The sequence below is a fragment of the Setaria italica genome, chromosome II, assembly GCF_000263155.2.
Source record: "Setaria italica strain Yugu1 chromosome II, Setaria_italica_v2.0, whole genome shotgun sequence".
In the NCBI taxonomy this organism is placed as follows: domain Eukaryota; kingdom Viridiplantae; phylum Streptophyta; class Magnoliopsida; order Poales; family Poaceae; genus Setaria; species Setaria italica.
In genome coordinates, this window is record NC_028451.1 from 1,791,689 (window position 1) to 1,815,091 (window position 23,403).

At 47.5% G+C, this 23,403-nt stretch overlaps 5 protein-coding genes across 5 annotated transcripts; 1 reads left to right on the forward strand and 4 right to left on the reverse strand.

Moving 5' to 3' along the window:
• Positions 1–223: 223 nt before the first annotated feature.
• On the reverse strand, positions 224–9,008 carry LOC101767650 (phospholipase A-2-activating protein). Its single transcript, XM_004955340.3, has 22 exons — positions 8,844–9,008; positions 7,760–8,094; positions 7,298–7,401; positions 6,769–6,837; positions 6,392–6,452; positions 5,999–6,138; positions 5,495–5,684; positions 5,150–5,211; positions 4,902–4,990; positions 4,694–4,766; positions 4,559–4,618; positions 4,193–4,339; positions 4,078–4,119; positions 3,900–3,937; positions 3,244–3,330; positions 2,469–2,634; positions 1,742–1,819; positions 1,429–1,565; positions 1,156–1,232; positions 984–1,053; positions 841–906; positions 224–712 (listed from the first exon to the last, which is right to left on the reverse strand). Exons 1-22 carry the CDS (start codon positions 8,889–8,891, stop codon positions 584–586), a joined length of 2,268 nt encoding a protein of 755 aa, XP_004955397.1. The 5' UTR covers positions 8,892–9,008; the 3' UTR covers positions 224–583.
• A 258-nt stretch (positions 9,009–9,266) lies between these two features.
• Positions 9,267–10,475, reverse strand: LOC101768049. The gene has a single exon (XM_004955341.2). The coding sequence runs from the start codon at positions 10,213–10,215 to the stop codon at positions 9,745–9,747; it is 471 nt and encodes a 156-aa protein (XP_004955398.1). The 5' UTR covers positions 10,216–10,475; the 3' UTR covers positions 9,267–9,744.
• A 3,927-nt stretch (positions 10,476–14,402) lies between these two features.
• LOC101768448 (eggshell protein 2A) lies at positions 14,403–15,272 on the reverse strand. The gene has a single exon (XM_004955342.3). The coding sequence runs from the start codon at positions 15,076–15,078 to the stop codon at positions 14,686–14,688; it is 393 nt and encodes a 130-aa protein (XP_004955399.1). The 5' UTR covers positions 15,079–15,272; the 3' UTR covers positions 14,403–14,685.
• A 2,725-nt stretch (positions 15,273–17,997) lies between these two features.
• Positions 17,998–20,091, reverse strand: LOC101768848 (ABC transporter F family member 4). The gene has a single exon (XM_004955343.1). The coding sequence runs from the start codon at positions 20,089–20,091 to the stop codon at positions 17,998–18,000; it is 2,094 nt and encodes a 697-aa protein (XP_004955400.1).
• A 449-nt stretch (positions 20,092–20,540) lies between these two features.
• Positions 20,541–22,145, forward strand: LOC111256261 (F-box/FBD/LRR-repeat protein At1g13570-like). The gene is made up of 3 exons (XM_022823981.1): positions 20,541–21,479; positions 21,558–21,701; positions 21,780–22,145. Exons 1-3 carry the CDS (start codon positions 20,541–20,543, stop codon positions 22,143–22,145), a joined length of 1,449 nt encoding a protein of 482 aa, XP_022679716.1.
• The last annotated feature ends 1,258 nt before the right edge of the window (positions 22,146–23,403 follow it).

Below are 23,403 nucleotides of genomic sequence, written 5' to 3' on the forward strand. Positions count from 1 at the left end.
GATTTTAATTGAAAGCGTCGATTCTATCCTTTCGCCACACGTTTCAAAGATCTCTCACGCCTGATATTTGATGATTCGTTAGGGAGCTCTCAGCTACCTCTGATTAACAGATAAAATCAAAATTTTGAAGTGTAACATCAGGAGACTTCGAAGCCTTGCTGCACATCGGCTGATAAGAACTGAAAAAATACAAGCAGGCAAGACCCCATAAAAACCAGGCTCATGAAAGAACTGAGACTATGCACTTGCTGATAAGAATTCAGAGTTAAAGGACGCCGATCGGGCTGTCGCCGTCCTCGTAAACATTCCGACATAAAGCTTTTGATCGAGGCAACCAGCCCAGTTATTTAATTTACAAAAAGCTAAGGGCAAGCACCAAAAATCCACACTTCCATAGTCCCACGATGGTTATAAGGTGAAACAATAAGCATAACCCTATGGCCTTCGGGTGGAAAACCGTGGTAGCTCCAGGATGGCATCTGAATTGGCTTGCCGTGAGAACCCCAGCCCCATGGTTAAATTACGCACAATGGCGCCTCCAGTGGAGGAATTTCCCCCAACCACAAACGAACAACCCTCTTTTTCATCTTGTTAGCAGCTCAATATCAGCGCCAACTTCAGCGATCTTCGAGTCCATAGATGCCTTTGCGCTACTCGCAACGCTCTTAACATCAAGGTCAAGAGCAAGAGACTTCACATTGCCCTTTTGCATCTAAGGTTGAATTAGGTTAAGGACACAGGCGTGCCAAAGCTGGAAAATTTAGAAGAAATAATGCAAAGCTATCGAATCAAATCACAGAGCATGAAACGCTGCAATAATGGAATGTTGAAAAAGGATACAAGAGAACCGATTGCAACGAGTGCCCGGTATTTCGAGTCAAAATCTTGAGTGTCATCTTCTGCAATCTGTAGATTCAAGAAATGTAAGAGATGGAAGTTCTCTGAAATTGCAATGGCTGGATGTAGTAGGTTGGAAAACTCACCTCGAGGGCAGCAGAAAGAATTTGCGCCTGACTCTGTTCATCCTTTGATTCAATTGAAAGAACAGCATAGCTGCACAGCAAATGTAGGGAACATCAGCATCTCAAACGCTATTGTTCCTTTCTAATGTTATGAAAGGGAAATTGCAATGTATAAATTCAACTTAAGACTTACTTCAGTAAAAGTGTGGCATATGCCAAGTGTGCATTCTTGCTAAACGAAGACTTGCAGTTAGACATGGAATCAATGATCTGAAATTAGGAAAACAAAATTGTCAGTCCACAAAGGAAGCCTAAATAACAGGCTAGTGTGTGTTATGCTCTAATCAACCAGGTGACCAATGTTGTAGCACCACATAAGATTCACAAAGTAATTTAAACCAGAGGCTACTTGCATGCACAATGGACGAATTCCAGGGAAAAGAAATTATTTAACTTGTGAACTGACCTCAGCACTGTGGGTCCTCAACCATTGGTGCAAGCATGAGTTGTCAAATAAATTTGTCAGAGCTTTAAGGATTGTAAGCAAATTTGCTGGCTGCACAGGAGGTGCTACAGCTTTACGAAGGGTCTCCATAAGTACATCTGACACAACATAAGGAGTGAAGCTTTGTTCAGTACCAATAAATAATGTTTGATTTCTGTCTCAGTCAGAGTTAGTTCCAGTGATGGAAGAGACAAAGTGTAGACAATTAAACAATTTAAGCTTGCAGATAATTCAGAATGGGGGTTAGCAGAAAGAGAGTTATCCAAAACCCTACCATTTCCAGTTTCGATGGTCTTGAGAAGTAAAGCAGCTCCATCAGGATGCAACACGAACATTCTCAGAAAATCAATAACTGCAAGGTAATGGAATGAAAACCTTTGCCATAAAAAAAATGAAACTTACATGAATTGAAGCAAGAACTACTGCAGGTTTATTGCTATCCTTATTTGTAAATGAACCCATAGAAAATCTAAAATGGACTGTCTCAGCCAAGAAATTTAACAAACATAACTTTTGTTTCTGTGATTTGTTTCTCCAAGAGCTTAAGAAGTTACATGATCCATCCCAATTCATGGTATTATATGAATTTTGTTGTTTCTAACTTCCAACAGCAACACATCGAAATTTTGCAAAATAAGAGAGATCCAATTTTCGCAATTTAATTGAACTTACCACTGAAAAAAAAGAGTTAGCAGTAACATATTTTGATTTTGGCGACTCAACTAATAATATGAATGGCATAGCTGCAACTGTAATCAAGGATTTTTATCGTACAAATTGGAGCAAACTAGATGATTGAACTACAAGTTTGCAACTAACAGGTTCTAACAATCATTAGGTTCCAGTTAGTGGCTACAGTCATCGGCAAGAGTTTGTAACAAGTTGACACATAGTTCGTTTCTGCCTTTTCTTCTAATTACAGTGAAAATTCAATGGGTAACCGAACCAATTACTATGATGCTTAATATTTTTTATGGGGGCAAAGAGGGTACAGTATATACCTGGAAACATCATTTTTGAAGGCCAAGAGTTCAATATTTTTACCAACAATGCCATGTCAGCGTCTGCAAGCTTGCTTGTGTGATAAAATGATGTCTCTTTCAATACTTTCACTATGGCAGGTAATCTTGACATCTCAGCCTCAGATAGAGATAATTGTTTCTGTTCCTGAACATAAGTTAAAAAATTAAGTCAATATATGCTAACAACATGGACAGGTGAAATCCCACTGAAATTGTGGAAAAGGATTATAAACTAAATCTCTGATGAACTTTATTTTTCTTTTTAAAGGATTATGATTCTAAACAAAATATGTGGGGGTATCACCTACACAAGTGGGGAAGAACTATTAAAGAAATGCGTTCCTAAAGATGTTTTAAACTCACAAAAGTTAGTTTAGTCCACACAACATACTAAAAGCACAAGGAACAGGTCACTAGGTCTATTTGGCTGGTTACTTGAAGTGAGTAGATATGCTATTCATCCTAATCAGCTGTTCCCATTATATCCATATCTCCAATGCGACCTCCTCTCCCTTTCAACATACTTCCATAAATTATTGTCAATGTAGGTTAGGTGTGCAGCTTGAGAGACAAACAAGCCAATTAGTGTGCATGAGATAAAGGAGAATAAAACCCACCACTAAAACTCGAGAATACAAGACCTGCAGCATGGATCTAATAGCATAACAACATTTTCTAGGTTTTGGAAAAAAATATTCTGATGTTAAATATTAGAAGCAACAAAAGGCAGCCATGAAATAAGCTTTTAGATTACCGAGTCAGATGAAAGTGTGGTGTTGAACTCTGTAACTTTCTTCAGGATTCCATCAAACTGAGCTGTCTCAAATGACAGCATTCCACTCTGCAGAACGAATAAGCCAATTCTGGGTTAAATAATAAAAAGGAATGTTGTAAGACAACTCATTTGTTTAATGGCAGCTCGTTTCTGGTAAAAATAAAATAAAATAAAGACACCAATCATCCGCTACTGATCAGAGCATTAAATCAATACTGCCTTTATTGTTTTGTATAAGGCTTTGTTTGACTTGCAAGAAAATCTGACCATTAGTTCTTCTACATAACATTATACCAACATCATCAATATTGTTGAAAGTTATATGAATTTATCAGCATAATTTCCTGTAGCACATGTATGGTTGGGATACTTGTACTGAAAACTAATAATGTTTTACTCTTGAAGTGTGTGGGCACCTTATAAAACCAAGGGAGGAAATAAGTATCTACCGCAATGGGATGCAAAGGGGACAATTAATATAGTGCAACGATATCACTAAATTCATGTGCACTTGCAAGTAAGCTTCACCGATACAACTCATTTCAGAGATCAGCTGCATTCAACCGAGTCTCAAGTCCAAGTATCAGTATAATTTATACAAAATAGCGGTTCATGAATAAATGTAACAGTCGTACCTTGGGTATGTGCTTAAAAATTTGTTTTGGAGCATTACCTGCAAAACAAGTGTGTACAATGCATGATTCAGTATTTACCCAATAAAACATAATAGAGGATAGTCATTTAATAGAAAGAAATAAGGGGAAAATAACCAGCTCGATTTCCAATATTTAACCATGGAGATTGAATACGTACCATTTGATGAAGATGGTTGTCCCCCAGGTACATACGCATTAGCTGATACATAATCAACTCGGTTATCAGCAGCAGCCAAAAGTAAATATGACAGTAGCTAAAAAGACATGCTTACCCCCAGTGTAGGGATCCCGAAAAGATGGATCTGGAACAAAGTTATTCTGGCCAGAATTCTGCAGTATAAATTCTACCACCTGTTGGCGATATGTCAAGGGCAGATTTTCTTTCAGGAGCCACTTGTCCGCGACTGCGTATGGATCATCTGCAAGAAAACGAACGAGTGTAGCAGATACATAGGATAACATAAGAGTATTAAAAAACTCTCGTGCATGCATATGAAAGACACAGAAAGATTTCATAATGTATGAACACTTGGAAGTTGAATCATATTAAACCAAGCATATATGAATCATGTACAAGTTGGTTTACTCTAGAACCGGTAGCAGAGAAAATCACAGAAATAGAAATACACGTGTGGTACCTGAACGATTATAGGGCAATTTTCGTATAGGTTCTCCATCTCCAATATCAACATTAAAAACTGCAGACATTTCAGAATGTCGTAAGAAAAAACCAAAAGGTTAGTGCAAAACACATCCAATGGAACTCAACTTACCAAAATCATACCGAACACCATCATGAACCTGGCCTTGTGCAGCGTCCCCAGGTCCGTCAACTACTTCACCAATCTAGCAATTTGGTTGGGCAAAGAATATCATTAGATAAACCAGCAATATATTGCACTGTTACTAAACTTTGCAGATTCTTATGTGATCAGGATATAATTGGAAGACAGAAAAATTTTAAAGCACAAAGGGGTGTACTTTGTCCCATTTTAGCTCTGCCGAATTCCATGAATATGCAACACCATTGTCCCCTTCTCTAACAATCAATGTTTGGCCATCAGAGTTCCCTGTTTGATCAAAACATTATAAAAAGTAAAGTTTAGCAAAGACATAATATCAAAACACAAACTAACTAAGACGGAATCTAAAGCTACTTCAGCTTAAACACCAAAATATTTCCTTTCACTAAATATCAATAATATAATGAAAAAAATGTGATATATAACCTGGAACTTGCAGTGCCTCAACCCCTGGTAGATCCATCAACTTGAGTCCACCAACGGTCTTTCTGTTAAAGCAAGGAAAAGGAATAGTTGTATGAGTGATTCCAGGATTCCAATTTCAGAATTTCAGAAAACAGCAACAGCAGATAGACCATAGTCAATATCTATACAAACTGATGAGTGAATAATCCTAGCATTTCAACTTTCAGAAAATAGCAGAACAAATATTGTATGACAACTTGTTACACAGACCATGGTCAAATTGGTATCAACATAAGCAGATGGCTCTAATCTACAAAAAATTACAAAACTTTCAGAAAATAAGGATATGAAACAGGAGATGCCAACCTGCTAAGAGTGTATTGAGAAATAAGATCTGTATAAGCTGCAAGTTCCTCATCACTGCAGAACCTGTTAGCATGGGTCGTCCATATCCTTGCAGTACCATCAGAACAAGCAGTTACAATATCTCCATTTTCCAAGAATTTAACATCCCATATGCATCCCGGGTGTTCAATGCTTTGAACACAAACTCCATCTGCAACATTTTACTTGAAAAATCAGAGAACAGAAGTACATTAAGAACTTTATGGACTACACAAGTTCGGGTTGTGCCGACAGAGATTTTCCTTTTCTACCGCACAAGTTCAGCAGGTAAGTATATAGTTTCAGTTTTCAGCATGCTACACAGAAGCATAGATAGGGTAAGTTTTTAAACATTCAGTTAGACAAAACTTTATGTTTGTTTAGACAAGACAGTTTGTAGAATGGGCTGCACCCTAATTTAGTCAGATTTCCGGAGTTGGTCAGAGAATGCCAATGCATTTATATTTACAATACAAAATACAGCACCTTTCCATATCTTCAAAGAACGATCCTCACTGCCACTAGCAATTAGACCTGAAGAATGTGCATCCACAGAATATACAAGAGATGAATGCCCAATCATCTCCAGCAGGGGCTGACCTGTCAACGCCCATAACTTGACAGTGCTGCAACAAACAAAAATTTCATGTGTAAACAAATAGCAACCACTGACAGTACAGTATAAACAAAGTGAGTGCATTGATGGCGCGTAACATTGAAAAAATGAGAGGGCAAAGCACTAAGGGTTGGGTATGAAACATTTTCAGCGAGCCCACGCAACATTCTGATGAGAATTTTCCCCCCTTCTCTGTTCTTATCAAAAGGTGCATCTACGCATATAAGCAAAGAACGAACTTATATGGTTATTCTTTCATTCACCTGTCATGCGAGGCAGAAAGAATTCCTAGACCTGGCATTTCTGCTAAACATCTAACAGTATCTGCATGTGACATAAACATTAGGTCAGGTTTGTGTAATCATACTGAAGAAACAACACAAAAACAGGTTAAAAAAAATATGGCATGCTATATAATGCAAAAGTAGGATTTATTAGATTGAAAAATGATGTTAAATCTTTTAGGTAAGAATAACAGAAAACTCATTAGTGCAAGTATGTGACCAGAATTTCCAGATGCCCACATTAGACAGAAATGAAAGGACGATGTAAGTTCAATACACCAGCATGGCAGATACTGTTTCACACACGACCTTGTGCTTTCTGCAGTAGGAATAAAGCAAAGAGAACAAAACTAAACCTGCATGTCCTGAGAATGTCTGTATACAAGTCCTTCCTTTCCAAAGCTTAATAGTGGAATCACTTGAACCTATAAAAACGGGGGATAAGTAAATTGTTAATGAATCACTTGAAAATTTTGTTCACAATTTTATGAAAAATCATCCAAGGAAACTCTGATAAGCATTAGAATAAGTTTGCCGTTGCAGTGCCCCAAGCACTGTGCTATTGAAACAAGATGAGCCAATAACCTGCCGTCTCTTAAACAGAGGTCTTAAATAGTTAGTGCACCCAGTTTTTTTTTTAAATGGAATATTTTCGAAAAGCCACCGTGATTCTAAATTAAGCGATTAAACTTCCAATATGATTTTGGTCCCAAAGTTACAGTGTCTATAACAATCGCATAGTATCATTTGTCAAAATGCCAGAAAACAAAAAAGATGATACATTGCCTCAACAAGTTACAAGATTGTCCACCAATACAGACTATATGCATAGGAACCAACAAAATGAAAAATATGAAGGGAAAAAACATATAGCAGAAGCTTTACCAGTAAAAAGTTCTCCTGTGGGCAGCTTTAGAACAGTCTGCACCGCGACCTTGTGCGCTTCCCAAACCTCTATAGCATTGCCATTTCTCCAGCGTCTTACAGTACTGCATGTACAATGTGTATGTCAGTGAAATAAGTGGCACTATAGTAGGAAAAACTGGAACATCTATTAGGACATCCTGCCATCAGAGCAAACACTTCAAGAACAAAGTAATCACTAAAGGGGCTTGGAAAAATAACTGATATAGAATACAGCTTTTATATATTTCATAAAAATATACACAGCTTCAAGCATGATGGGAAGTATACAATATCTTGTTTGCAGCCACCTCATGAAAACTTTAGCACTTCTTAAATTAATAGCACACAGCCAGAGTCTGAACTCAGAACAAACAAGCATGCCAAGAAAAGATGCCACAAGGACAGGTAGCATTAAGGTTTCGCTTGACTATGAGAGTTTACCAGTCCATCGATGAAGAGATGATGTCACCATTAGTGTCTACAGCAAGTCCAGTGACTTGTGAATTGTGTCCCTTCATTGTCTCAACAACTTCTCCTTTATGCAGATCCCAGAGGAAAATAAATGTATCCATTCCACCAGAAACAATTCCTCCTTCAGGAAAGCGGTCTGAAGGAGGGATCCAAGCCAATGGGCCCACAAAACTTGAATGTCCTGCGAGGGTCTTAGAGAGAACGTATTCACTCTCCTTTTCTGGGTTCCGTGTCCAGAATTTCACTGTCCGATCTCTTGATGACGTTGCGATCCCAGCATCACCACATACGCAAATGCCACGAACCTGTAGAAGAATAAACAAGATAAGCCAACGATGAAACAAGTGTCTATACAAAATGTAAAATCAAAATGACATTTTGACGATAATAGTGATGATAACAATGAGGCTATTGAACTATAAAGTGCTGACTAATCTGATCTGAAGATTCAAGGATGGACCTTAAATCAGCACAAAACGAACATGGTGGAATTGCACTTAGAGCAGAACAAAGGAAGTCTATGTTTTCTGCACTGATTACATATACTAAGCGCAATTGCATCGAAACTAATTAACCGGCATTCATAGAATCACCAAACTAGTTGCAATTGCCTAGCAAAAACAGCTCAAACTACAGTAATCTGATCACCGATCACCCACCAACTAACCCTCTAGGTTACTCTACCACACCTAAACCCCCTTCGAAATCCACTGCCCCAAACTGAAGCCAAACCGAATTACGCCCCGCCAATGCACTCGCGCTCGAAATCCACCACCCTGGAAACGCACCAGACGGGCCGGGAGAGGGGCAAGCCAAAACCCACGGACGGAACGAAGCTAGATCGAATCACTGGACAAACCCGCGACGAGCCAGCAGATCAAAGAGCCGACGGTTTCCACCGCGAACGAGAATCGAACCCCCCGCACGCGAGGGCTCGACTTCGTGGCGGGCGGATCGAAACCGAGGGTATCGCCGCAAGCTTGGAGAGGAAGCAAACGGAGACGGAGCAGCAGGGGATGGGGCGGGGCGCAGGGGATAGGAAGCGGCGGCTTACGTCGTCGGCGTGGCCGTGCAGCTGGACGCCGAGGCGGTACTCGGCCATGGCGCCGTCGTACGGACGCGGCGGAGCGGGCGAGGGCGAGGAGGGAGACGACGAGTTGTGGGAGCTTGGGAGTTGGAGGGGGACTCGGGGGCCGGGGCTTGACACGATGCCGAGCAGCTTCTTTCTTCGTTCACTTTTGGTGGCCGTGTCCATCTAATTTTTATAAGGGCTGCTGGGCCGTGGAAAGCAAGCAACGGGCCGTATGATATCTGGACTTCTTCGTGGGCCGAAGATGGATGATGAGTGGACTACACTGTCAAAGCCCAAGGAGTTGAAATCGGAACGGGTCGAAAGCGAGTTCTATAGGTTTGCTGCAGCAACAAAAAAAAAAAAGAACGAAAAGAAAAAAAAGAAAAAAACAGCCATACGTGTCACTAGTAGAGCAACTGAAATATGCCATGCTAGCAACCTTGTTCATACTGGACTGTTTCATATGAAAGCTTCATTTCAGTACCGATGAAATGAAACCCCTGCAGGTAAGGCAACCTTGCTGACCTTCATCGACCGAAGAGAATTGGAGGATTCGGCCAGAAGTAGCAGCAAGTGTACCTAACATCCACGTCCAAAAAGAAATTCTAGTAGTTCTTTTAATCCAGCAAAAAGTGAAAAATTTTCATCATGTGCCATTATTTACAGCACCCAGCAACAGTAAAAATTTCATGGCAAATTACAGAACGCAGCTGCAGATTTCTGCAGCCTAAAAAAATCCTTAAGGAAAAAAAACAGAGGAAAGAATCGAGTATGCTATGAACGCTGGCACGAATACAGTAATTTTCTGTTCATCACAAGGATCCCATCTCCTGGCAGTTGCAGAGCTCTCTGTGGCCGCGCGCTGCGCGGCAAGAACCATCGATCAGGCGGCGAGCGCGGCCACCCTGCCCCTCCGCCCTGCTGCCCCGGCGGCGTAGCTTCGGCTCCTGGGGAACACGACGGCGGCGGCGGAGGCGAAGTCGCAGGGCCGGTCCTCGTCGATCCGCGCCATGGCCACGCTGTGGCTCCGCGGCACGGCCGCCGGGTGCCGCTCCGCCGCGGCCTCGGCCGCCCTCCGCTGCGACGCGGCGCGGATGAGCTCCCGCAGGTCCTCGTCGGCGTCGGCGCCACCGGAGGATGAGCGGCGGGACGAGGCGAAGCTGTCGACGCGGAACCCCGGCGGGGCCGCGGCGAAGGACGGGTAGCCGAAGGCGGCGTCCCCCGGGAGGTAGCCCGCGCACCCCGTCAGGCTGCGCACGTACAGGTCCCGCGCCGCGCACAGCGCCCGCCGCGGCGCACGCCACAGCCAGCTCACGTGGTGGTGGAGGTGCTTCCCGCCGCCGCCTCGGCTCATCGCAGCAGCTGCGCGCTGCCTGCTGATCGGCGATCGCTTGCTCTGCTCCTCTTCTTGGCAATGGCAACTTGGCAAGCAGGGAAGGCGATTAGTTTAGCAGCAGGGATTAACAGGAGATGGGCGGGTGATGCAAGGAGGAGGCTTTATACACACACACACATAGACACGTACGGTCTTTGTTTTGTTAATTCGTTCTCATTTTTCTCCTTCCCTGAAAGAACTACCGTGAAAAAGAACCATTTGCCGTAGAATAAAAGCTGTCTCTTCCTTTCTTTGCTGCAATACTTTTCTTATCAGAAGAACTAGATGCCTTTGCCTGCTGGGCCATGGTAGAGACAGCCAGACAGGGACGGGGCACTGCTTTGGTGCACGCCAGATGACGGCCACTGCCGGGATCTTTGAAGCGTTCGGTGCTCCTGTTTTCTTGTTCTTTTTTTTGACAAGATGTTGCATCTTTTTCGCCATTATCCCTTGTCTCTGTCTGCTTGGTCTTATCCGGTCGCACCCATCTTTGATGTCGTCTAATAGACGGTCTCATGCATTGGCACGTAATCTTAAGACGATTTAACAGGCAACCTGTACAATGGGTTGTCCTATAAGTTGTTTGGTAGTGGTATATAATTCCTTAATTTGTGCATAAGAAAAATAAAATATTATGAGTTGCATGGCAACAATAACTCGTACAATGGTTGTTAAGTTGTCTCGTAGTCCTACAATTTAGCTCATGAGGTGGTTGTTTCGCGAAGCAACGACCTCTTTTTCTCTCCTCGCTCTCTTTTCTCCACATCATCAAAAATCCTACGTAGCACTGCATGAGACGACCTATAAGACCGCTGATATGTAGCAATGTACTTGCCCTTAGCTGGGCGCTGGGGTGAGTGCTGACTGGACCTGTCTGAAACGGGGGCACGTCGGATGTGGGTGTGGTAGTTGATCCGCGCTTTCAGCATGCTACAAAAACCATCTGGAGCCTGCAGGCCCGTCATGGCATTTGGCTAGCTCGGAATACTCCCGCCGCTCCCATCACTAAGGAGCAGTGACCAGCCGTTTCGCCTGACTTTTTTTGCGACCAAACAGGGCTTGGCCATCACTAAGGAGCAGTGACGTTTTGTCTGATCACTAAGGGCTGGCAAGGTTTAAATTTGTTGATCCCTCGGCCTGCCGTGCTCGTGCATGACCTCATTGCGTTGCGTCTCGCAGGCCACGGGTCTAGTTTTACCGGTCTATGTAAAGCACGTGGATTAGCCGATCTCGACACTCGTGTTGATGCGTCGCCCATGGTCAGTAAGCAGGGCAGCAGAGCACGAGGAGCGGAAACACTCGCGGATCGGAGTCATTTTCTCCAGAGAGCCCATGCGTTGCGGACTATGGTGGACAAGGACGCGGGAGCTGCCTTTTCTTTGTGAACGTCAAGTGACCATCAAGCAATGGCTTTGACAGGAAATGCCAAGTGCTTGTTTTCTGCCATTGTCGTGTCTCTGCTTGGTTTTATCTGCTCGCAAGTTTCTAATACCACTAGGTAATCGATCAATGGCTGACGACCAGGTGGATGTTGGATGCATCATGGGAGGAATCGAGTGGTCTTGGAATTACCCTGGTGGCTGCATGCATCGATACGATCCACGCTTTCATCAGCTGTCGAACTCCTCCCCAGTCCCAGTCCCAGCTAGTAGCTTCGATCGCATGGCATTTGGCATGCCGCCGCCGCCGCGTGCTCATCCCAAAGCCGTGACGAGAAGACCCTGCTTCGTCTGACTGACGAGCCCGTCACTGTCAGGGGCTCACCATCAGTCCAGTCATCTCACAAGACGCCTCCCTGCAAGCATACGATGTCACGCTGATCCTCTAATCTCTGGAGGATATACAATAGTGATAGGGTGGATCTCGTCGTTGGATGGTAACATCATATACGTAATGGCGTCATGCAGCAGTTATATAGCAGTTACTGTCATGGCATTTTGGCACCTGAGACTACATGTTCATGTTCGTGGTGACCAACTGCGTCGCCTGGCTGAAGCGTCCGTGTCTCAGTGTCTGGACATCGCCACACACATTACAGGCCAGTGGCCACGGTCCTAGTCTTGTACAGCGCGTGGGTTGGTGGATCTCCTCGTCGCAGCATGGTCCGTTAAAAGTGATCCCTGAGACCAACTAACGGTCCATAAAACAGGCAGCTGCGGATTCGTTTTTTTCGCAGATTGGTCTGAAACTAATGGCAAAGACGTAAGTACTTTACTCGCGATTCTTCTTCCTTGTAGTAGACCTTTTTATCTGCTGATTAGTCTGAAACTAACAGTAATAGATGGAGCGTACAACACGAAAGCTCTCGAATTGGGACCGACCCGTCATACCATCCGCCGGAATTCCTCAGATAGTCACAACCAGCTAGCACATGGCCTGAAATCTTAGCACATGACTGACAACTGCTGTCTGAAACCTAGCTGCATGCCGTGTCCGATTGATAAAAGGCCGAGCATGTCGGATTCATCATTCAATCACACCTCCTGCAAGTGTAAGGAGCTCTCACCATCAGTCATCACATCACACCTCCTGCAATCGTGTCATGCTAATCCTCTAATCTGGATCGAGCTGGAGCATAATATATGTGTGGCGGATCTTGTCGTTGGATACATAGCAACATCATATACGTCATGTAAGTACAGTCATCAGGAATTTTTCAAGAGATGCTAGCTGGGCTTACTTAAAATCTTGCCGGTCTCCCATCCATGGCCTTTCCTCTGCACCTGATCATGCACATGCACGGTCGCTCACTCGTGCAATGCATGTGTTTTATCTAAAAGGGAGAGAAATAAAAGATGTCACTGTGTTACGCAACCATCAGGATGAAGAGAAAAATGGATGCAAGGAAATAGAAAAGCAATGCTATTGTGAAAATATAGACTGATTGGTATGGCAGGCACTATTGGAAATTCTAACATTTGTTGGTCTGAACCGTACCCAACGGCAAAAGACTAAGTATTCTTTCATAGACTCACTTGTTACGCTACCTTGGATCATCTCGTCAACGAAGAACAGCACAACAACTCTCTTTAGGGATCGAAATGGCTAAAGACGACGACCAAGGAATATGATCACCACTACTAATACCATCTGCTGATGGCCGTAGCTAGTCAGAACACATGGCTTCAACTTTTGGGGCCAAATTAAACTAAACATGCTCAACGTGCCGGTATGTGTGTCGGTGTGGTAGATGGCTGCCTGTTGTTTTTTTCAGGAACCCAGGAGCTCGGCTGCAAGAAGGAAAGAAGGTCTGTCTGCCTGCCGGATGGTCAGCAACAGGGTCGGGTCGCAGCACGAGGAGGCGAAAATTAAGAAAAGTCATTTTCGCCGAGCATATTCAGAAAAGTCCCATTTCCATATTGACTTTACGATGAATTTAATTTCCGTGCTGGCGTGGTTGGAGAATGGAGAAGAAGCGTGAACAGTGAATTATTTCTCTATTCGTAGTTAAATTTGAAAATATTTGACTTTGAAAAAACTATATTTTTGGGACGGAGGAGTACGCAATTGATCCCATCTCAACTTCTCAAGGGACGTTATTTGAATTTTATAGCTCTTAGTGCTAGGAAGTTTGGTGTGAGTCGTAGTATTAAAGGAGTGAAAGGGCGGGTGAGCTACTGCTTGATGGATGGATCGCGGTAGTATTATTTTGTGACCGGTGGGGTGGGAGCTAAAGTGAAGCACACGTTTCAAACGTGGCAAGTTTTAAACGGATTCAGCATGATTTGCATGAAAGGTGGGTGTTTTTCCAAGACTTCGGCCTTTGTTTCGATGGGCCAAAACTCCGGCCCATCCGTATGAATGGGCCACGCTTAAGTTCGAGGGAGGATTCAAGGTGGCATGCATGGGCCGGAGTTCAGGCTGCGTCCGTTTGTTCGTAGGCCGGCCCAGCCGAGCTGCAGACGCTGTGAGAATGCGATTCAGGTCCGAGTCTGACGGTCTGCCTCTCACTCTCTGATGGATGATTCTCTGACTGCCGTCTGTCTCTGTCTGTTGCTGCAGCTGTTGGCTTGTTCCAGCTGCTGAGTTGCAGGCTCTCAGCTAGCTACTCCGTAGTACAGTAGCCAAGGATGCACAAGAATGCACCGGCAGCAGATAGGAACCGACAGGCAGCATCATTCACGACACAAAACGTTAACCGATTGCAGAACTGAAGACAAGGTCGATGAAGATCACGAAATCCTCGTTTTATTCATCCGTCCGTCTTATTGATCAGATCATACGACCCGCGACGGCTGAAATTTACAGACACGCGCGCGCACATCACGAGCACCGCTCGTCACTGCCACTAATCAAGTCTCTCTCACTCAGCTCCATCACAACCAAACCACTGGTAGTATTACTACTAGCTAGCTAGCTAATCAAGCTACTGACAGTCTGACACACAGAGCAACACGTGCGTGCGCGCCATCCATATGATCCAACCCGTCGTCGTCCGCGGAGGCGGGTTCAGCAGGTGGCGACGCATCGGGTGGTGCAGTCGAAGCTGCACCCGCCGCCTCCCCCGCCGCCGCCGCCGTGGGCGCCCTTGTAGCTGAAGGACCTGAAGCACCGGGCCGGGCAGGTGAGGCGCTTCCCGCGGCAGGGCCCCTGCTCCGCGCACACCATGGAGGGCGGCACCACCGCGCCGCGCCGGTACCCGCGCCCGCCCTCACCCCACCCGCCGAAGAAGCCGCCCGCGCCGGGGCCCCCGGCGCCTCCGCCGCCGAACCACGGCATCCCGGCGCCGAAGAACCCGCCCGGGTTGCCGCCCGGGTTTGCGGCGGCGGACGAGGCGAGCGGCGCCGACAGCGCGAGGACGGTGAGGAGCACGACGGCGAAGGTGGTCTTGGTCGGGGACATGGTTGGCGGCGGTGCTCGGGCTCTGGTTGGGGGGGGGGGGGGGTTGCTTGTGAGCTGCGGTTAGGTAGTAGCTGCTGGTGTGAGCGCTAGCTACTTATGGCGGGCGACGGGGACGCGAGAGGGGAGCGAGAAGAAGGCAAGTGGGGTGGCGAGACCTTGGGGAAAGTGGAGGCGGGTGGGTGGGGCGGTGCGGCCCTGCAGCGCGCGTGGCGACTCGACCGGCCGGCGATGTGTGTGTGTGCGTGGGGTGGTGCCTGATCCTGATCGCATGGTGGTGAGTGCGGTCTAGCTGACAAGCAGGAGCTGTGTGGCGCCATCAACAGTTGACAGCTGAAAGCATGGAGATGATTGGCTCGGGGAAAACCATTGACCATGCACATTACTACTCCTACTTGATACTATTTCGAGCTTCTTCTTGCACTGTCAAGACTTGTTTAATTACTGTGCAAATGGTGCAGTCGAGCTGTCTACAACTTGGTTTTATGCATCTTAAATCCCTAAACGTCCTCGACTCCGAGGCGTTGCACGCTCATCCTTAATTGTGGAACAGTGCGAGTATTTGAGGATTTGTATGGCCCTGCCGACCACCGCAGGCTGCCGGCTCGGGAGTCCAAAACTAGAGGCTGCGCCGTGCAGCGGGCCATGCTGTCCTGCCTCTGTCCGTGTGCGTACGGCCGGTTCCACCGCTGCCGCCGTCCCCGTCGTCGTCCCCGCCGCCGGCGGGGGCGCGCCAGCGCTTCTGACAACTCTCCTCTCCTTGTTGCAGTATACTTTACAGGCGGTAGGCGCCTGCTGCAGTTGACTTTACCTCATCAGAGCATCCCTGACGCCTATTACTCTAACCTCTAAGCTTTCCTGATTGTTCAGGGCCGGCTATAGTAGCCGACTAGCAGTAATGCACATAACCAAGAATAAAAGAAAAAGAAACGAAAAAGGAAAGAAAGTAGATAAAGATGTCTTTCAGTCTTTCTTCTCTTCGACGGCAAACGGATAGAAAGTCAAGCTTTGCCTGCGAAAAGAATATATGAACATCCTGCAATATGAACATGGAACGTTTTTCTGGATAATCCTGGAAACCGTTGGAGCGAGGCCGCCGTTGACTTCGGTGAAACCAGAGCAAATTGTAGTAGGATACGGCGACTGCTCAGGGCGTCAGGCAGGCAGCTGCAGCCTGCAGGCAGAGAGTAAACATCCACTTGACGATGCTGTGAGCAGGCGGCTCCCCTGCCGCCACGTGCACCGGCTCTGCCGTGCGTGCATACCGAGGAGTACGGCGATGGATTCTACAATTCTGCTAGTGGTGCTAGACCTGTAGGCCATGACCGCCATGACTCGGAGGAGAGAGGAAGGGTGGCCACAAGCCCCAGCTGCTGCTCTGCCTGCCACGTGCATGCGAAACAAACCTCTCGCCTCTCGGAGACTCGGATGGAGGAAGAAGCTAGCGAGCGGGCTGCTGCGGTCACACCTCCTCGATTACGAATTGGGTCGCGAACAATGTTCGGGCTAAATCCTTTAACAGCTAGTTTTTTAAAGCTACAGAAATGCATGTTATAACTCAGAGGATTATCCTGTGTCTCGGTTCTGAATTATCACAAATCGCTAACTGCAATACAAACCAAGCAAGAACAATGCAATGGTAGAAAGAAAAACACTAGAAACTTCCAGCTGGAAAATAGTGTTGAACTTGCTTGTCTTCCTCAGAAGTCAGGAGCTGCCATTAGCAGGATAGAAGCTAAATGAGGAGTCATTTAGCTTATATTATCCGGCTAATAGCAGCTATTAGCGGATAATATAGTTTAGTGTAAAATGGTGACTATCAATAGCTTCTCAGAGGCTAAATCAAACTATAGCGGCAGCTATATCCGACTATTTAAAACATTGGTCGTGAATCGCGATCATTGTCATCAGCAATCCAATGTCGGATGGGCCTCTAGTAAATGGACCGTGGAGGACGACGGACGATTCTCTGCGATCCAAATTAGCTCCCGGCCCATTGTTGTCACCAGATTCCCAGCCGGCAATTCAGCCAGCCAACCATATTGCTGTCAGCCTGTCACGAACGGAGAGAGCGAGATAGAGAGAGATGTTAGAAAAAGAACCGGCTGCACGGTCTAACACTATTTATATGTGCAAATACAGTTAAGCCTCATGTGAACGAAAATGCAATCGAATTGTTAATCGCGTGGCTTAATGGCCAACCATGCTGGCAGGTGGCAAAACTGAGAGACAAGATCAAACCTGATGATCATCGACGACGTGCAAGCACGCCCGGCCGGACAGCAAGCAAACCGGGCAATTATTCATTCTCGTTGTTGAGCAAGCTAATAAGCTATGGACGTATATAATCCAGCTTGTAATCCCCTACTACATACTATCCACAATTATATAGTAGCTAACTAGCTAGGTAGCTGGCTAGTCGGTCGTGATGGGCTGATGGCTGCCATGCCCGAGGCCAGGCAGGAGCGCCGTCGTCCTGCTTCTACTGCTTGTTCTGGCCTGCGCCGCCGCCGTGCAGCTGCTGATCTCCGCCGTGCCTCCCGCGGCGGCAGCCGGCGGATCGTAGTTCATTTTCCAGCAAATTCAGGGGAGCAAAATTTGTGAGGACAAATACCGCATACATATAAGCCACAAGCATCAACAAAAAGCTCTGGTGTCTCCCATGCAAAATTCAAAGAAATAGTGAAAAACAAAGATACCATCAAAGGATTATGGCTCAATGAACAGATTATACTGCATGCTGAGAAAGCGGCATGTCAACTGAATGATTCAGACCACAGCAATACAGATTCATATAGCATTTAGCAAATTGTTAAGTAAACAAACACAAGGAAACGAAATTAAGACACACAGCAAGCAATCCTGCACAACCCACCCATTAAGTGAACAAGTTTATAACCTTTAACTTCCAAACAAACAACATTAGTCTTCCACTTCCTTTCTGATTTCTTCCATGAGCTCATCCTTGTAATTCTCGAAGGTTCCATCAAATGTGTACACTGTGCCATCTTGCACGATCCATATCTCGCTCTTAGTTTCATCATCACAAACTCGAGATATCAATCGTGAATCATGGCTAACCAAGACGATACCTCCAGCGAACTCATCCAGAGCATCAGCCAATGCATCAATACTTTGCATGTCCAGGTGATTTGTTGGTTCATCCAGCAGAAGAATGTGAGGATGTCCCATTGCAATCGAGGTAAAGACAACACGGGACTTCTGGCCACCAGACAATTTAGCAATCGGAGTGAGATGGTTCTCTTTCGGTAAACCAAACTTACCAAGCTTCGCACGGACAGCCTCTGCCTTGCTCATCCCCTCCTGATCAGGGTGCATCCTGAGCAGATACTCAACTGCATTCTCCTCCATTGTAAGCACGTCGATAAAATGCTGTGAGTACTGCCCGATCCTCAGCTTCTGGCTCCTCCTGACCTCCCCTTCAGTGGGCGCAAGATCACCGGCAAGAAGCTTAAGAAGGGTGGACTTCCCAGCTCCATTAGGCCCAACTATAGCCACACGTGTTCCCATGTCGATGCCAACATCGACACCCGACAGCTTGAAGTCGGGACGACCAGGGTAGCTGAAGCCAGCCTCGACAAGCTCTAGGAGTGGCCGTGCAAGTCCAGTTGGCTCAGGAAAGTGGAACTTGACACTGTAATCGTGCCACTTCTGAGGTACCGTAATCTGTTTCTGGCCATCGTGATCATTTGATACATTCTTCCCCTTCCCCTTGCTCTTGTCGGCCCTTGACATGGCCTGCCTGATAACCTTCTCATGAGTAGCCTTGTTCCCACTTCTCTTTGCTGCATTCTCCAGCTTGACATACTTCTCATGCTCCCGGATCGCCCGTGCCCTCCTCTGCTCAAAACCTCCCTCAAAATCATCAAAACTGCCACGGTAGACATCGAGCTTCTTCTCGTGCAAATGAACTATCTCATTGCACACCGTGTTCAAGAAATCACGGTCATGGGACACAACAATGAGCGTCTTTTTCCACTGCGTGGACAAGTACTGCTCCAGCCAAAGCACAGCTCGGAGATCAAGGTGGTTGGTCGGCTCGTCGAGGAGGAGCAATGTCGGCTGCATGAAGAGAGCCCGGGCCAGGGAGATGCGCATCCGCCAGCCACCACTGAACGACTCGGTGGCCCTCGCCTGCATAGCCTGATCGAATCCCAGACCTGCGAGTATCTTGGATGCCCGTGCCCGGGCGGCATCCGCACCGTGCAGGTTGAGCATCTCGTACAGCTCGGCGAGCCGCTCGTTGTCCCTCGAGTCGTCAGAGGCCTCAATATTGTCGCGCTCGCTGCGGAGCGCGGTGAGCTCGTCATCGGCCTGGATCACCGCCTCGATTGCCGGGCGGCTGTCGCCGGCGACCTCCTGTTCCACGAGCAGCACGTCGATGTTCCGTGGCACCGGGAGCCGCTGCCACGCGAGCAGTTTCAGCAGGGTGGATTTGCCCTTTCCGTTGGGCCCCACGAAGCCGTAGCGCTGGCCGTGCGAGATCCGAAGCGAGGCGCCGTCGAACAGCTTCACGCCGGCCGCGGACACGGAGAAATTCTCGAGGACGATGTCCCTGACGTTGTCGGCTGCAGCGGCGGCGGCCCCGTCGTCGGCCGGGACGCGCGCGCCGACGACGACGGAGAAGGCGTCGCGGTCGTCGCGTAGCACCTCCCGGCGGACGGCCTCGGCGCGCGCCGCCGCCTCGTGCTCGCGCCTCTCCTTCTTCCTGGCTTCCTTGAGCGAGGGCGCCGCGGCGTTGAGATCGGCCGCGGGGCGATGCGGGCGGGGCCTGGAGGCACGGGCGGCGAGGTCGGCCTCGTCCTCCTCCTCATCCGAGGGGGGCAGGTCGGCATCATCGCGCAAGTAGGACGAAGTGGAAGCCTTGGATGACTTGGGCTTGGAGGGCTTCGTCGCCTTGGCCGGTGGCGCGTCGATGCTAGCGAGCATGGCGGAGACGGAGACCGGCTTGTCCTTCTTGCCGGCGGCGTGGGCGTCCCTGTCCTTGCGCCCCATCGATGCTCTTGCGGCGGCGGCGGCGACGGTGGCGGTGGATTAGGGTTTGCTTGTCTCTGCGCCTCCCCAGATCGGAGCGCGCATATATGAGCCGGATGGGTCGAATTGGACTCGGACACGACAAACACGCATGGGCCCCGCAAGAAGCCCGCTCGGCCCATAGAACTTGCAAAGCAGCAAACCCGGCTCGGGTGTCATCGGTCGGCGGCGGCGGCGGCGGCGGTGGACTAGGGCTTGCTTGTCTCCCCGCCTCCCCAGATCGGTGCGCGCGTATATGAGTCGGTTGGGCCGAATTGGGCTCGCGGACGACGTCGTCGTCTTCTTCTTCTTGCTCCACAATCCTCCACCACTCCACTCCCTTTGTGCCAAAAGCAAAACCCCTTCTCCAAAAGAGAAAAAGGAATAAACCCTCCTCTCCCCTCCTCCGCTCCCCCCTCGAGCGTATCACCATGGAAGCTCGTGAGATCGTGAGCCTCGTCGAGCAATCCCTGCCTCCTGCGGACCACGTCGTCACGATGGCCGCCGCCCTCTCGGTCGACGAGGCCAGCGACGGCGAGGACCGCATCAGCGACCTCCCCGACGACCTCCGCCGGAAAATCGTCTCCCGCCTCCCCATCAAGGACGCCGTGCGCACATCCGCGCTCTCCACCCACTGGCGCCATTTCTGGCGCTCCGTGCCGCTTGTCCTCTGCGACGCCCACATCCCACGCACCAAGCATTTCTCTCCCTACACTGCCATCACCAGCGTCCTCACGCAACACCCCGGGCCCTTCCGCGCCGTCCACCTCTCGCGCTGGTCGATGCGGATGTACCCCAACTTGCAGCAAGTTGAGTGGGCCCGCCTCCTCGCCGAGAAGGGCGTCGAAGACCTCACCTTCGTCAACTTCCCGAATTGGCAACGTCTCGCCGCTGACGCGAGCCTGCGCCTCCCCATCGACATCCTCCGCTGCACCAAAATAAGCCGCCTCCGCCTCGGCTTCTGGACGTTTCCTGGCACCACCGTGGCCGATCTCCCTCGCGGGCCCAATGTCTTCCCCAACCTCCTGGAGCTCGGACTCCACCACATCGCCATCGACACTGAATGCATCGATTACATGATGGAATGTAGCCCCGAGCTCAAGGTGTTCACGATCGTTGCCAACACCAACGGCCGTGCAAGCATCAAAATCCGCAGCCAGAACGTTGTTCAGGTCGTCTTCTGGGCGTCCATCAGCAAGGACCTTGATGTGCGTGGCGCCCCTTCCCTCGATCGGCTGATCCTGTGGAACGGGAGCTCTGTTGGCATGTTCTGTTCGCTTATCAACTTATCTTTGGCTTCAACTCTTAGGGTGGTTGGATACCTTGAGCCAAGGATTCACAAGCTGAAAGTTGCCGACATCGTCATCAAGGTCTTACTCAATTCCTCTTCTTGTCTTCTTCAACTATTTGCAGTACCATTGATCTTGTCCTTGCACACTAAATTTCAGGCTGGAACAAGGCCAAGTCCTCTCACAGTGATTCCAAGTGTCAAGATATTGGCTTTGAAACTGCGGTTTGCAGTTCGCAAGGAAGCTGAAATGTTTTTGAGTTTCATGAGATGTTTTCCAAATGTTGAAACACTGCACATCGTGGTCTGTCCTATTCCATTTTCACACTCTCCTCCATTTGCATGTGCATGTACTTAAGCATCTAATTGTGGGTGTTTTCAGTCCGATGAAGCTGATCGCTGCAAGGGAAAACAAACTCTGCAATTTTGGAGGAATGCCGATCCAGTCGAATGCACTCGATCTCAAGTCAAGGAGATCGTGTTCAACAATTTCAGAGGGTATAACAGCGAGTTGTCATTCCTCCAGTTTGTTCTTGAGAGCGCGCATGTGTTGAAGAAAATGCGGATTGTATTGGCCGGTGGTGAACCGAATCATAACACAGAGTTAGTCAACAAGCTGAAACCTCTTGATTCTGCACGTCATGCCATTGAAGATGTTCTGTTGGAGATAGTCGAGGGCGACGGAGGTGATGTGTGGTGCTTCCGCCAAGCATCAGATCCTTTTGTGATTGATCCCTTCAGCTATTAGCTCCAGTCCCAAGGTGATGATATACATATTCCCACTGTTCCTAGTATACTAATTGTCACACATTTGTTATGCATCATATATATACTATGACCATTGCAACTACTCTTACTTTTCTCATCCATAACCATTGCATGGTGTTCGTAATTTGTCTCACTGTCCTACTGATGACGAAATTTCAATTGATGATGACATAAAGAGTGGACTGCCAACAATTTATTTCCGAGCTCTTTGTTCTGCTTTCTACAGTTGCACAGAGCCAACCTTCGATGGATCACAACTTATGCACTAAGTACTTAGAAACTATATGACCCAACCGGGAGACTAACACTTATAGAAAATAGAACTTTATTACAACACAATAATATTACATAAGAGTGTACAATACCCTCTGTTTAGTGGCTAGCCTATCACTGACCCTTTACTTCTACCATACTTCACTCATATGCCATTCCCATAGTTGAATGGTATGGTAAGGAAGAGGGTCCCTATTTATAAGTCCAGGGAGTTCATAGAATAATGATACGTGTCCCTTCTAAATTTTTCACTAAACAAATATCTATGTTCTACACTATTCTAATTTCTTCATGACAACAACATCTAATGCCTTCTTGGAAAATATCATGGATCATGGGTTATAGAGAAGACTTTAAAAATACAAAAAAATTGTATTGCTTTTCTTCAACAAACAACAACAGTTACTGCACCTGCACTAGCATCTAGTGCTCATCAATTGGCAATCGCATGGGTGTCACCGTGCTTGACATGCCGGAGATTAGATGGTCCAGCACTTTTCGTTGGCCTTTTCTGAATCTCCTGTGCAAGCAGCGAGCGATTCACTTTCAGAGGCTGCTCCCTCGTTCCCAGAATCCGCATTGAATCCTGTCGCGATTCCGCCTGTCGCAACGATGGATGAAGCTTGCTCGATGGAGGTCGTGGAGGGCACCGCTGGGTCGGTGCAGATACAGGTCTTGAGGGCGCCGGATGGATCGAAGGAGCGATCCTCTCCTCGGCTTCTTCCTCTGGCCGTCCTCCCTTGGGTCGGTGGGTTCATTGGCTTCAGTTATGTTGGATCCGTCCAGGATCAGCAGCTCGCACACAAACTCATGCCTATCACTGACCTGCACAGAGCCAACCTTCGATATGATGTTGTTCTGATTTTTTTTTAAAAAAGTTGCACAGCATATCATCAGTGAGCTAAGATGTTAAAGCATTGTTGCGTTGGATCTTACATCGTTAAGCATCACAGCTTCGCTGAAAA